The sequence below is a fragment of the Solenopsis invicta genome, chromosome 16 (genome assembly GCF_016802725.1).
Source record: "Solenopsis invicta isolate M01_SB chromosome 16, UNIL_Sinv_3.0, whole genome shotgun sequence".
NCBI classification, from domain to species: domain Eukaryota; kingdom Metazoa; phylum Arthropoda; class Insecta; order Hymenoptera; family Formicidae; genus Solenopsis; species Solenopsis invicta.
In genome coordinates, this window is record NC_052679.1 from 16,123,775 (window position 1) to 16,138,613 (window position 14,839).

At 40.2% G+C, this 14,839-nt stretch overlaps 1 protein-coding gene across 4 annotated transcripts in view; it reads right to left on the reverse strand.

The window, feature by feature from the left end:
• The window catches only part of LOC105199349 (G protein-coupled receptor kinase 5), a 90,707-nt gene that overhangs the window by 10,858 nt on the left and 65,010 nt on the right, over positions 1–14,839 (reverse strand). For 3 of the 4 annotated variants that reach the window (XM_011166411.3, XM_011166410.3, XM_011166412.3), the window contains 5 exons: positions 14,558–14,785; positions 12,974–13,468; positions 3,027–3,122; positions 1,109–1,466; positions 70–976 (listed from right to left, as the gene is read on the reverse strand). In XM_011166411.3, the coding sequence (XP_011164713.1) occupies positions 70–976; positions 1,109–1,466; positions 3,027–3,122; positions 12,974–13,193 (1,581 nt within the window). In that variant the 5' untranslated portion in view covers positions 13,194–13,468; positions 14,558–14,785. Of the gene's footprint in view, positions 1–69; positions 977–1,108; positions 1,467–3,026; positions 3,123–12,973; positions 13,490–14,557; positions 14,786–14,839 lie in introns of all 4 variants that reach the window. The other variant, XM_039458273.1, reaches the window with a different exon arrangement.

A 14,839-nucleotide genomic window follows, 5' to 3' on the forward strand; every position in this document is an offset into this window, starting at 1 on the left:
AAAAGCAGAAGGAAGAAAAAAAGTTTTGATATGAACAAGATGATCGATCATCGAACGACACCTACTTACATCCGGCACAAAAGGCGGTTCCCACATACCGGCCTCGACCCTCTTCCAGTTTAGACACTGAAAGAAACTATGGAGCTTCACGTCCTTTGCTCCATGCCGGCGGCACTTGCAGCCGAGCCTATTCTTCGGGCTCTTCTTCAACAGCTGCTGGCACAGGTTCTTGGCATCCTCGCTGAATTTAGGCGAGTACCTCTCTTGATCCTCCTTGACGCGTCTGTCGACTTCCTCGCGCTTGACCTTCTCCTTGCGGGCACGGAATGGCGCTTGACCCTCGATCATCTCGTACAGCAGGCAGCCGAAGCTGAACCAGTCTGGCGAGAAAGTATACTTCTCGTTGTCGATCACCTCAGGCGCCATGTAGCCTACCGTGCCGACCCTACCACGCACCATGTCGCCTTCCGTGATCTCCACCGCGAGACCGAGATCAGATATCCTCACGTGACCATGATCGTCCAGCAGTATGTTCTCCGGCTTACAATCCCTATAGACGATACCCTGAAGATGAAGATGCTCCAGACCGCACACAACCTCGGCCGCGTAGAAACGGGCGCGATTTATGTCGAAACCCGGCTCACCGCCCATATTGTAAATGTGGAACTTGAGGTCACCGCCGTTCATGATGGTCAGAACGAGGCAGAGCGCGTCCTTGGTCTCGTAAGCGTACGCGAGCGAAACGACGAATTTGGAGTTGATTTTCTGCAGGATGTTCTTCTCAATCAGCACCATCGACTCGCCCTTCCGCTTCTTAATGCGCTTCTTCTCCAGTTTCTTGCAAGCATACATCTTACCGGTGGCGCGCACTTGGCAGGCGCAGACCTCGCCGAAGCCGCCCTTGCCCAGCACCCGGTACATCCGGAAGGTCTTGTACGTCACTGGTTGCGCCTCCAGCCATTTCCACTGGAGGTACCTGAAGAGTCGTAGGAAAAACGTCGCTCTACAATTCTCTCTAGCTGTCGGAATTAGATTTCCATCAAGGGAAATTCTTTTTCACGGATTTATAAAATCTATCGGCCACGCAATTAACTCATTGGCACTTCACCTGTAGAAGTAGAAGCTGCTGAGAAAGGCTGAGAACGGCTCGCCAGCCAGGAAGTTCTTCACGGTCTGCGCAACCTCGGTGAAGAGTTCCTTGCCGCCGGTGCTGAGTCGCTCCTCGCACTGCGAGATCAGGGAATCGTTCAGAATGTCGATCACCTCCGAACCTTCCCGCTTCAGGTACTGCTCGAACAGCTCTTTCGCCAGGTCGAGGCGGTTCTCGTCCAGCTCAATCTCGTACTTCTCGATCGCATCCAGGAAGAGATTATAGCGATGGTAGGCCGGCTTCTTGTCCTGGCAGAATTGTCGGAAGAGCAGCCGCCCGATCGGCTGCTGGTCCACCACATAACCGTACTTGATGTCTGTCCGACATCGCGAATTACGTTGATTATACTCTCGCACAGTTTAATCTCGAACGTCGATCTTTCGCCAATTTTTCCGAGATGCAATGCACGTCGCATGCGAATTTATATTTTCTCTACAATTTTTATTTACGTCAATGAAATCTAATATCGATCCTGTCAAAAGCAACTCGCGGGTTGCTAAAGCTAGTTACTTGAAAGTTTTCAACCTACTTTTTTTTTGTCAGAAATATATGGAAATATTGTTGGACGCGTTGCCATATTTATCTCGATAAAGATTTAAAATTAATTCGTTACGTCCTATAATCTCCATAATATCAAAATTCAATTTTATTTCATAAGATAGATCTGTTTTACTTTGTAAAAAGATTGTTTACTATTATTCTAACGATAAGTCTAAATCACGTAAAGATTTTATTTTTAAAAATTAGCGATTGTATAGAATCCTTATACGCGCTTTGTAATTAAATAAAATATTCAGTAGTAGTAGTAAAAAAATTTTCTCAAAATTACCTGCTGTAATAGGTGTAAAGTTATTAAATAGTTGTAAATTTCCACACATTTGTAAATTTGCTATATACAGGGGTAAGATTAATTCTGTAATTTGTAATTAAGCAGATCGCAGAAGTAAATTTACAACATGTATGAAAAGTTATAAAATGATACGTTTTGCAATTGTATTACATATTATACATTCAAATATTGTCTATCATACATGTTGAAAAACAACGGAATGGCTACTTACTGTGCCTGCATGCACCTAGTGATGCTAGGTGGTCAGAGTTTTCACGCATGCACACTAAACGTTAATCGCATTATATTTTACAGAGATATATAAAATATTGTATTACGTAATGTACTAAAATTTAGATAATTATATATAATATTTAAATATTTTGTTATATACGCGTAATTTTCCGTATAAAATAAGATACTCAATAAAAGCAAATCTACATATTTTTTGTGGAATTATTAATAGTAATAATTTCTATAAAATTATATGATTTTTTTATATTTACGGAAATAATCGTGTAATTTTTGCATCTACTATATTTTCTGAATTTTTTTACAGTGTAGAATATTTAGTAGAAATTACGGTAACACCCTAGAATTTTATTACAGCACTATTACGAGTTTAGAATAAATAGTATAAATATTTAAAAATCATTTCTTGAGTATTTTACAACGCTGACTCATATTCGTGAGCATAAAAGAGACGCTTTCATTCGTAAGTTTTGATTACAAGAAATCAAGGGAGAGCGTTATCAGAGTAGGTTAACGGGACATGCAGCAAGCATTGTCTCGTTTCTCCGCCCCTTGCAGCTTTTTTCAACTGCATAATGCGCACTGCATGTTGCAGGCCGAGATTCAGTAATCGCACGGGTCTGTTAAGCGGCTTTATATTGCACCTATCTCGTATACGTAATGCCCATTGCCGAGAAAATTGCGACCGCAAAATATTACTTTGGTAAAACAACTTTCCATTGAGACCTCTATTTTCTTTGGTTTGAAAAAGAAAAAAAAAAACTTTGTGATCTCAATTATTTGTGATTGACTCACCTAGTTTATCTTTTAGGCCTATGCACTGGGAAATGTGTGGGAACTGAAGTATCTTCCGCCATTTCTTACTCTTTCCCTTGTTGCTGTCACCACCACCTGTCGAAAAAAGATGGAAATTTCGATAAATACAAAAACGTCAAAATACGCAGACTGAAATAATAATAAGAAAAAAATGTGAAGCGCGTTAAAGATTTTTAACAGCCCCAGATTCTATTTCCTATCAATTTTATTGTATTGTGTTATTTGCACCGCTGAATTTGTGTATCACAGCGAGTTATTTTAAATTATCACCAGAAATTTGATTGCGACATAAATGAATGGCAGAATTCTCCAGATTTTTCATCCGTTACGTTAATTAAAAGCGAACACGCGCATACGGTTTTTCCGTTTGACGACTATTTATTAAAACTCATGCGAAACTTGTAATCCCGAATGTGCGTTAGACACTAAATTAAAAATGAGACAAAAATTTGTTTTATTCACATTATCAATATTGCTCCCGTTCAACAATAAAGTGACATATTAAAATCGCGCGCATTAGAAAAAAACTGCAAATTAATATTTTATAAAATATATCACCAATTTCATTAAATTTTCGTATAATCTTCTTGAATATTATACAGCGCATAAAATTAAAGGCATTTATAAAAACTGCTTTAATCTTTGACAATACTAATATTTTGTGAACACAAATCAATCATAATAATTTACACTCGCGGAAATAATCTCGCAAAATATAACAAATTATTTGTGAAAGGTTTTACGTAAAGACGTAACATTTATTACGAATTCGAGAGATGATACATTATGAACATCTTGGCGAAAGCGGATAGACGGAACGAAAAATACTGGATTGAAAAATGCCGGAAGTTACGAAATTCACTCAATCGAGAATAACGGGAGATATTGAATCGGCGTTATGAGATTTATCCCGGCACTTCGAACTCGAAACGACGTCAAGAAATCCATCGCGATGGAGAAGCTAAGCGAAAAGAATGTCCCTCCCCTTGCCGATTCATCGCCGGAAATATACACACAATATTCCTACGTTCAAACTCCTGCGCTTCTCCTTCCGCCGTTTGAAGGGAGCATCTGCTCTCTTTCTCATCGCACGGAGACCCGTAGTCAAACTTAATTTCGGTAATTTTATTACTTGCAATAATATAACATAAATGATACGAGGCAAACATGAATTTCAAAACATAAAATCTTAAGACTGATAAATCACAAACTACGGAAAATTAAAATTTTGCCCACAAAAAAAATCTGTTCGATACAGTGTAGCGAAATCTCATTAGTAACGGTAGGACGGTAATTATAACAGATTCTTTTAAAATTGTAATACAAGTATGACGTCAAAAATAATCGATGTTCATCGAGAAGCGCGGGCAAAGCGTCTCTGACGAGATTTATTCTCGTTCGATCGTGAAACTTGAAGACTCGTGAATTATTTCGCATGCAAGGCGCTGCTCGCGACGGCAAATAAATCCTGACAGAGAAAAGTTATTGTGTGCATGCCGACAGAAATTTATTAATATCTTCGAAGCGCACGTCATAACATTAGATAACGCGTTGTAAAAACGTGCGTCGCGTTACAATGCACATTCTATGCGATGACGCGCGCTGATAGACAGCAACAATGATTTATGACATATTAGTCGTTATTACGAAGACTTTCCATCGAATAATTCCGCTATTCAATAACGTAGGCAAGGGGATAAAAAAGCAGCTGAGAAGTTTATAGCTAAATTGCAAGAATAATGATTTACGCACGTAGAGTTCGTAGTAGACGGAGTATTTAAGATTCTTCAGCCAGTTTTTCTCGCCTTCGCATCTCTGATTATTTCATAACCGTGGAGTTAATTTATTCCTAATAGAGAAGTATTTATATACTAATATAATGTATTGCCTATTGCATATAAATGATGAAAAATCGTAGAAGACTTCCGTCTTGCGAATAAAATTTCCACAGTACGAGTAAACAACGCGAAAGTTGATTCGAGTCTAAGCGAATCTTAGTTCGTCGATAAATTTCGAGGATTAATTGGAAGGGAGTACTTAAAATTGGACGACACCGATTTCGAATTAAGTTGAACAATTTGCGGATGAAAGAGACGAGAGGCAGACGGGAGTTCTTCAACTACTCTGTACATTCGCTTGCGTTAAACGAATTTCGGTTGTAGCAAAAAGGACGCCTTAGTTTTCGTTGAAAAAGATCCCTCGGGATGGCGGTATCGATCGTGCGGAAAAACGCAAGACGGAAAAGCGGTGGGAGACACGCGGAGACGCACTGGTCCATGATCCCACTTTTTCACTTCCGCGAACAAGCTGATCGTACAGGTCATTCCAAGGAAGCTGATAGCCCGGCTGCACCGAGAGATAATAGATTATCTGACAGAAAGTCGATCTAGATATAGAGAACCATATATCAAGATAAGAACTTTCTATATTTGTCCACGAGTTTAGAGCGACGCGTCACAGAACTTTAATGAATAATGAATGGAGATGTCAAGCAGGTCCAGTGAATTCAAACAATGAAAATAGATTGAATAAAGTAAATTCCATGCGATGCGCGCAGCTTACTTTTCATTGTTCAATGAATAATCAGCAAAAAAATATCAATGGCACAAAATAATCCAAAGCGTAGAGGAAAGACGCCAGTATCGACATAGGTCTCCTAAAGCGACACCACTTATTTAGTCAAGTTAACAAGTTTGTTTTCTCAACGTATGTTGCCTCTTGTGGAATAAAATAAGGTATTTTAAATCGGCAAACAATGTACATTGAAGTCAAAGGCTTCTACTAGGCTCTCATATACCGTACGTATTATTCGATATTGAGAAAGAAGATATTACTTAAATGCTTGAAGTTTGATGAAATCAAAATTTAACAACGCGGATTCAAGAGATGCAAATGCAATTCCCGAGACCGGTCACTTCGGGACACCCTGTACCTCGTCGACGTGTGCACAGGTCCGCTCGTTCGATCCCCAACGAACGGAAGTCGAGGGTCGCATAGGCTCCACCTTCTCTTCCACATCGGTGGAGGAAAAAGGAGGAAAACAGGGGAGGAAGCGGGTGCTTCGATGCGCGCGAATCCTGCTAATGCATGCCGCATCCTCTGTTTCTACAGAGCAAACCTATCGTATCTCACGATCAGTTATAGACGAAAAGTGTATTTTCGACCTTATGTAAATCGCAATGACGTTGAAAGTTTTTCGAGGGACTAGACATATATAATTTCAAATTATTTCGCATTATTTAATTGTTAAGAAAATAATGGAAATTGTATATTTTGCCAGGCAATATAAAGGATCGTTTGCGCAAGCCATCTCCAGATTTCTTTACGTATCCTTCGCAAGCAAGTTCCGACCGCTCTGCTAGCGGGCTATACCCAGTAGCTGTTGCCGTGTACAGCTATTGCCGGTCCCGTTCAATCAGTGTGCAGTCGCGTCGGCGATGCTGCGAAATGAAAAACCGCTCGGTTCACTTGAGTCGCGTGAGGGAGGGAAATGAAACGAAAGCTACACAACGATCGACTGCTCGCGTGCATCTCGTCCAATCTCAAAAAACAATGGAAAAAAGGAAAGACCGAAAAAAAAAAAGATATTCGATGAAATCATACGATGGAAAATGAAGAGCAGAAGAATTCGGCGCCTGGAATCGAAGACCGGAATAAAATGATTCGTAAGAGTAAATCCGTATTTAAACCAGACCTCTCGCAAAACAATAGATTTGCTTCATTCTGAATTTGTCAATTGAAATCTAAAGCTTTCTCAAATTTTTTGCGTTAAGCGGATAGAAAGAACTAGAATAGATGAGAAATCGACAACTACTGAGTCATTAATTTAAACGTAGAAATGAATTGAATATAAAACTTTTTTCTGGGCTACATATTAATAATAAAAAAATATTTACAAAATTACGAAATATTAACTCGTGAAGCTATTGCAGTCTGGACCCATCGCGCTGCAGAGTAAACCTGTGATTTACAGAGGTAACTCGGGAATAAATAAAAATATCGAGATGTCTTTTTTATAATTAAACAGCAATAAATTTTCTACAGAACCAACTACAGTCAACTTTACACTGTTATTTATTTATATTTCGTACCAATAAAAAGCACTTTACTTCTTTGATTTTTTTTTATTTTTGCCGCCATTATATTCATTTCTTTTTTACAGAATTTGTTTTATTCTTGTTCATTCTGCAGCGAAAAGCTCCCGAAATATAATGCCGTTTGGTTCAGTTAAATCAATCTGCAAAGCCACGATTTATATCGCGTGATGGGTCAGACTGCAACAGCTTCATACTTTAATATTTTGTAACTTTGAAAACTTTTTTATCATTAACATATAATATATAGTATTATTAATATAAATATAAAAAAAGTAATTTCAATAAAGATTCAATGTTTAATAAAAAAATTTTATATTTCATTTATTCCTATGCCTTTATTAACGAGTTAAAGTTCACCGAGCGTTTGCCATTTCAAACCTTTCTACCGACCTCAACCGACAGAATTCACATTGTTCGTGCATATTTCATCGCAAATTACATTGTAAAACCCATTCACTCGCTAAAATTGTATCAGCTTCCACGCTGAACGCGGATTTGTATCGTAACTATACGTGATTTGTATCGTTAAGCGTGTCATTTAAAATAATTACGGTTATCCCGAGCGCGGAAATTTATTCGCGACAATTCGCGTCCGGCCGTGTTCCCGCAGTCGTGGAATTTTCTCACGCCTCATCGTCATCGCGTAATTATATCAGCGTGCGCGACGGACATAACTCCGTAGCTTCGTTCACGATAATTGCATCGCGCAAATCCTCATTGCTATCATTATAATAATTGAAGTTCCTGTTGCACGACGAAACGTGACTTTCGATTACACGAATACGTTCACGTACGTCGATCCCGCGAAACGCATCTTTGGCTCGCGAGGACAGCGACGTGATGCATCATCTCGACATATTGCATCGTTATTTCATTTGACGTCATTGCATAAATACATTTTTATGCGAACTTTATAAACACATCTATCTATCATATCGTAAATCGCATTTTTACGTAACTCGGAAATTTTCTACAATTTTTTCCGAGTCAAAGATCGAGAGATTGGTTGGAAGGAATCTTTTTTCTTTTTTTAGAATTATCAGGAATTCACTTAAAAAAAAAAAAAAAAAAAAAAAAAAAAAAAAAATCGCGGAAAAATTAAAACTATTACTATAATTATTCAATTCCAAGTAAAAGTTTAAAATACCTAGTATTCCGTCTACGAAAGACTTCGTGGATGTTAAATTCTGAGAGAAATTATTCAAAGGGAAACTGTAATTCTAATTGATCGAGAACTATCGAGCTTTGATCTTGGATAACTGTGTACACGTCTAGAACTAATTCAAAGGTAATTCAAAATTACCGATACACCCTCCGGCCCGCCTCCTCGTCCACGCAAACTCCGCGGTGACAGAAAATAACCGGTCATGATAAATTGGGATTTCGCAAGTGGGAAAGTTTTTCGTCGGCACAACAAATTGATTACAGTCATTTCCCGATCGAGCGGCCGCTAATTACGTCGCCGCATTACGTCGAGCACGGTAGACCGCTAATTAACCCGTTATCCCTGTAACCGTCGGGTGTCCTGTACACTTACGTAATTCGCGGCGGCCGGATCTCCCGCGCGAGGCTTTCATTTATAAAGTTTATCAAGGCGATACGATTACAAGGCCATTGACGTGGGTACGCTATCACGTGAACCCATTTACCTACTTTCCTACCATCAACACTGCCTGTACTCTTCGACAGGACGTCGTTCGTAATGTGCTAATTGAATGCCGCCCGGTGATAGGTGACCCTTTCCCCCTGGATCGACTGCTCGCAGCCGATCGCAATTTGCGGTGATCGGTGAAACTTATATAGTCTCGAACTACGAGAACGCAAACCTCGTTGATCTCTATGCAAATTTTATTCGACGATTCCTCCGATGAGGTTTTCGGCTTTCAATCAAGGCTCGAATTGAAATTTATTTAGAGATGAAAAAAAGAATGTGTCATGCCATTCCAAGAAACGTAATTCAAAGTAAAATTTCTTGAATTTTTTTTACGTTTATTAAGATAGAACGGCATTTTGGATTTTGCAAAAAGAGTTTAATGTTTCATGTGAAAAACGTTTTCTTTTTAAACTTTATATAAAATATACAGAAAGAATAATCATTAGAGATATTAAGGCGAATCAAAACCGAACGTTGGAACTAATTTTTTTTTCTTGCGACAAATAGCATTTTCTAAAGAACTCCATTATTAAAAGTTTTGTTTGTTAAAATCGAATATAAATTCCCATGGGAGAGGAAATATGTGGAAAATCCTGAAATACCTGCCCCTGTATGTTATGACGTATCTCGTGGGGGACGCGTTACAAAGCATAACGAGAAGTAAAACGTCACGTTTTCCTGTCAGCGGCAAAGTTCATTGTACCCTGTAACGAGGCTAAAAATAGACGGCAAGCAGGACGGAAAAACAGAATCGAATCGAGCGTTTGTCCCTGCAAAAATCTCACGGGTCCCTACTTTTTGGCGTACGCGTCTGAAGTGTGCGGAAAATGTTATTTCCGTCGGCTCGAGATTCTCGTGAAATCGCGAAACGCCGCTAATTGCGACGATGAACTGACCGCTCGTATCAGAGAACTTAAGACGCGCCTTGTTCGAAGAGGTAATTACAGACGCTAATTATACATTAAGTAATAATTGAGTTTAAAGTCAGAAAGTTCACGCGGCTCAATTAAGCGTTAATTCGACACGCTCTTACGGTAGAGAAAGGTCCATTCGTTTTCAATTCATCATTATGATTTTTAAATATTTGTCTCTTCGATTGCTATCGATCGTTTCTACAATACAAGGGAAAAAAAGAATAAAAGATTTCGCAGCGATTTCATATAGCTGGCAAGTTGTACTAACGATATTTGAATTTTCTCTCTTTCCTTAATCCTACACATCAATTAGGTAACAAATACATGACGATAAAACTTATGCGCGCTTAATATACTGCAATTTCGTTCAGTTTACCAACGTTCGAGTGCGTGTCTACTCGCGTAGACATGGGCGTCGCGACGCTACGGTTGCTCCAGTCTAAATATGACAACGGGTCTCCTTACGGCCTGTAGACATTCATGCGATTCACCATTACGAACATTTTTTATTCCGTAGGCACAAAAATGAAAAATTATATTCCGAAAAAGATCACGTTAATAAAATTTCTTCTTACGTCTTAATTTTTTTCTAATTCCAATTTTAATTCTTTGATTTTTAATTTTGATTTTTTTAAAATTTAATTCTAATTTTCTCTCTCCGTCACATTTATCGAGCCCGTCGTATATTCTCGTACAATTTGCTTCTACAGAACGGACAGAAGAGCCGAAGAATTTAGAGTCGCGTATAGCGCTCGCGAAAATAAACGCAAAGTGTCCGGCTAACGTAGACCCAGATCAAAATTCCGAAGGTAAGGCGAAATAAAATCGGCTGTTTATTTAATTTCGCGTTCTACCGGCGCCTATGACGATGATAGGTGTGTTAAAACACGCACGCCGGGTCGAGCGGAGAGAGAAAAAGACGATCCTCTCGCCGCCGTAAAGATTTTTTGCTCCGATCTATCGCTCGCGTTACGGCGCTTAAGCTGTCGGCGCAGGCATCACGATCGTTTTACGCGAGCATTAAAACACGGACACCTACAACAAGCCATCATAAATGCTTTAACGTTCACCGGATAAGTACTACTCGATCCAATTTATTTAGATACGTACGCACATACAAAATCACCGTTTTTTGATCAGTTACAAATATCTCCAATGAATTTTTCATGTAGATAAAAAATGATTTAAAATGCGTACAACAAATGAAAATATTAAATCTTTCACGTTGTTTTACACTGTTAAATATTAAAGAATTAAATTTAAACAAATTCCTCGAGTCTAATAACATTTTGTTATTTTTAACTTCTGTATATGCGTCGAAAATTATTTCAATACAAAATATGTAGTTAAAAGAGCAACCTCATCTAATTAATCCATTTCTTGTTAAACTGCTTAGTTTCAAAGTAAGTAGTGTCCGGATTAACGTGTACCTATAATAAATAATAAATTAAATTTGAGTCACATTTAACATTTTTATAGTTAACTCGTTTAACTTTGCTTGTTTTAGTTTAAAGTGACGACATATTAAGTTGAAGCAACGGCAAACTATAAGAAAGATTAAAAATAACTCAAAATTAGATAGAATTAGACACTACGAGTGTGACTGGCACTTATAATTTGCTGAGAAAAAAATTGTTAAATGGCCTAAAATTTTCAACTTGATTAATGTTCATTTATGTATTTAACTCAAATGCATAAAATACTTGAACTTCAGTTTAAGCATTTATATATTTAACTAAAATACATCGATATTGAATTGAATTATTCAAGTTAACAACTCTTTTCTCGGTGTAAAGCTTTTTAAAATTGACGTAAGTCTCGTGTCACGAGAAAAACTCTAAACAGAAACCTTATTTTTTACTCTTCAGTCGTAAATGACAATTTGAAGTCCTTCGAGAACGTAATCGCGGGTTTGCGGAAATGTTTAACCCGAATTGCGCGTGCCGCAAAAAAAAAAACGCGCCTAATGGCCTTAATTTTCTCGATGACGGCAATTCGAAACGTGCGTTAAATGCGAAAGTAACGATTGCATATTGCGCGTTAAACCCGAACGTTCAATCTCGCGGCTAAAACTGCGGGGCGAGTTTACGCGCGTAATAAATGTCGCCCGGCCGAACTCTCGGTAATGAAAGCACGCTATAGGGTGTTCCAGGAAGGCCATTATATGTAGATACACAATGCCAGAATTGTACATTCGACGCGCGCTAATCGACCGAACTCAATAACTGTTCTTGACACGTGTTATAACCGGCGCGAAATTATTACACGTCACGGAACAATTCTTGTCGCAATCAAGCAAATTTTCTCAGTTTCCTGATCACTCTGCCGCTTTTAAAAGAATGGAAACAAAATGAAATTACGAGTATTATATAATTATTACGTCATAAAAAGTCATGCTCATTAATATATTTCTGCAAAAGCCGCGCAAATCTTTTTATCATAATTACCTAGTCGTTTAATTATTCTGCGCTTAATTATGCTGCATGCTGCTTTTAATTGTTCCGCATACTGTATATATGAGAGCGATCGATACGCGGAAAGAACGATTTTGTTGAAGCATCTAAATACATTATAAAAAAATTCAGTAAATTTACATATAATAGTCCCATAAATGTAAAAAAAATCACGCAATTTTATAGAAATTATGTAATTCCACAACAAATATGTAGATTTGCTTTTATTGAGTAAATATATCTTATTAGACAATATTTGAATGTAAAATATGTAATACAATTGCAAAACGTATCATTTCTATAACTTTCCATACATGTTGTAAATTTACTTCTGCAATGTGCTTAATTACAAATTATAAAATTAATTACACCTTTGCAAATTTACAAAGGCGTGGAAATTTACAACTATTTAGTAACTTTACACCCATTCCAGTGGGTTGTTTTGAGAAAATTTTGAGAAAATTTTTCAACTGGATTTATTTAGCTGAATACAGATCTGAAAATAATTTTGTTGGACCCTGAAAATAATTGTAACGGATGTTCAAGCTTGGTGAGAAATGTTGCAAAAAGTTTTGACATTCCAGCAATTCAGTTTGTGGGTCCAACATAATTATTTTGATGGCCTAACAAAATTATTTTCAGATCTATATTCAAAGTTATACTAAAGTTTTAGATACTTTACGGCAAAACCGTTCTTTCCGTATAAATTCCCGCGGATAATTTATATAAAATGTAAAATCCGGCAAGGAGAGAACGCGCGACGGGAACACGAATAAATGGCAAGACGAGTAAAGATGGAGACACTCACCTTCTCTTGCTTTCAGGTACACGGTGTTCGCTACGATGTTCTCCAACTCCATCAATTCCAGCTTGATCGGATTTACGCGACCGAATCGGGTAGGAGAAGAAGAAGAGGCCTCGTGGTCGACGGCGACGTTGGCGGGCGACGGCGATGGCGATGTCGGCGGGGAACGCGCTCGATTGTTGTCGCACGGGGTTAATGGGACTTCTATCAGACAAGCTCCCATCTGCGTCCCCGCGGACACTACCGGGGGAGATCCACGACGATCGGGGTCCCCTTTCACCGAGGATCAACGAGCCCGGGATCCGCGCGTACCTTCTCGACACGGAACCCACCGCGACCCACGGAACGTCTCGATGCTGCGTCAGACGGTTCTCCGTTCGATCGATCGACGGGCTGGACTCATTTGAAATCGATTCGCCTCCCGGGAGAGAACGCCTCGAACGGGGACCGCGCTCGTTCTTGCGCTCGATCGGCAGCTTCTTGCCTCCTCGGTGGCTCCTTGAAGGAAAAACACAGCGCCTGGCTCTTAGTCGAATTTGTGCGAGCGCGGAAGCTGGCGAGCAATCTCGAAATCGTTCTCGCTCGCAATTAGGCTAATTAGGATAAGTAGTCTCCCCCTTCCTCCCTTCCCACCCTCCTCGATGCGAAGCGACGTGCTCAATCTCGATCGAGAAAAATTAAATCACATCGCGCTAAGCGAACGGCGAGAGGATCCCCCGGTTTTATTAATTGGCGGATAATTTCATCAGTCTGGGACCTCTTTTATCTTAATAGACAAAGTCAACGGCCGCGTAGCGTGCTCTTATGTGCGAAAGAAGTTTTATCGCCGCCCGTAGGTCGCGCCCAGTAGACTCGCCGACGAAACTCGACGAATCCGACGGAATTAGATCGCTCGACGCTTCGTCGCCGGCCAAGTCACCGCGATCATCCTCACTGTCGAACCCGAGCCGTGTTTTTAACGATCGGCCGGCAATCGGACAACACACTCGTCGACTCTTCCTCGATCGTGCGTTCCATCGCGATACTTTCCCCGACGAAAGACGGCGAAGGCGTCTCGCGGGCAGGCCTGCTCATCTTTCACTACGGCCATTCAGACAGAATTCTATCTACCCAAAGTCAGAACCTATACTATTCGGCGAGCGAGAAAGAAACGGTCGATCGAGAGATTGCTCGGTCAAAAGCGAGAGTATACCCCGGGTATAAGTGACTTGAACTTGCACTTAAATTCGCGTGCGTTAGCGAGACGTCACGCGACGAGGCTATCCTTTATAAAATACGTGTATATGTATACATAAAGTAGCGCACCGTACAACGAGGCGTTAATGGACGAAGGAAGAGTCCGGGAGCGCGTGCCTCGGCGTGACCTCGCGAAAATAACGCGCGAGCCTGCCGGGATGATGCGCCACGAGAGAGGCGCCGCCGCGTGTAGCGAAGTGTGTTGCCTTTCACTCTCCTGACGTCGGCGAATCGCACGGGGCGCGAGGGGTCAGCCGAAGAAACACGCGTTAAACGCGGATGACCGATCGCGCCGACGAAATCGCGGGGAATTACGAGCGTCGAATCTCGCGTGCGAGCAAATTCACTCACTTCGCTCGAACTTCTTCCGCGACGGTGCTTCTTCTTCTTCCTCCTCCTCCTCCTCCTCTCTTCTCTTCTTTTTCTTCTTTTTACGGTGCACACGCAGGGTGAATGACATTCGCCGAGAACGGCGGATTCCTAATGGCTCTCCTCTTCGCGCATTTCATTTCTTCGCGCGTTCACCAACGCGTCAGTCGCGCGTATCGCCTCGCGGACTCGCTCCAGTGCACGTGCATCCTGAAAAACAATTGCGAATTCGGCTTTATACACTGCGAAAGTCTGAACTTTGAT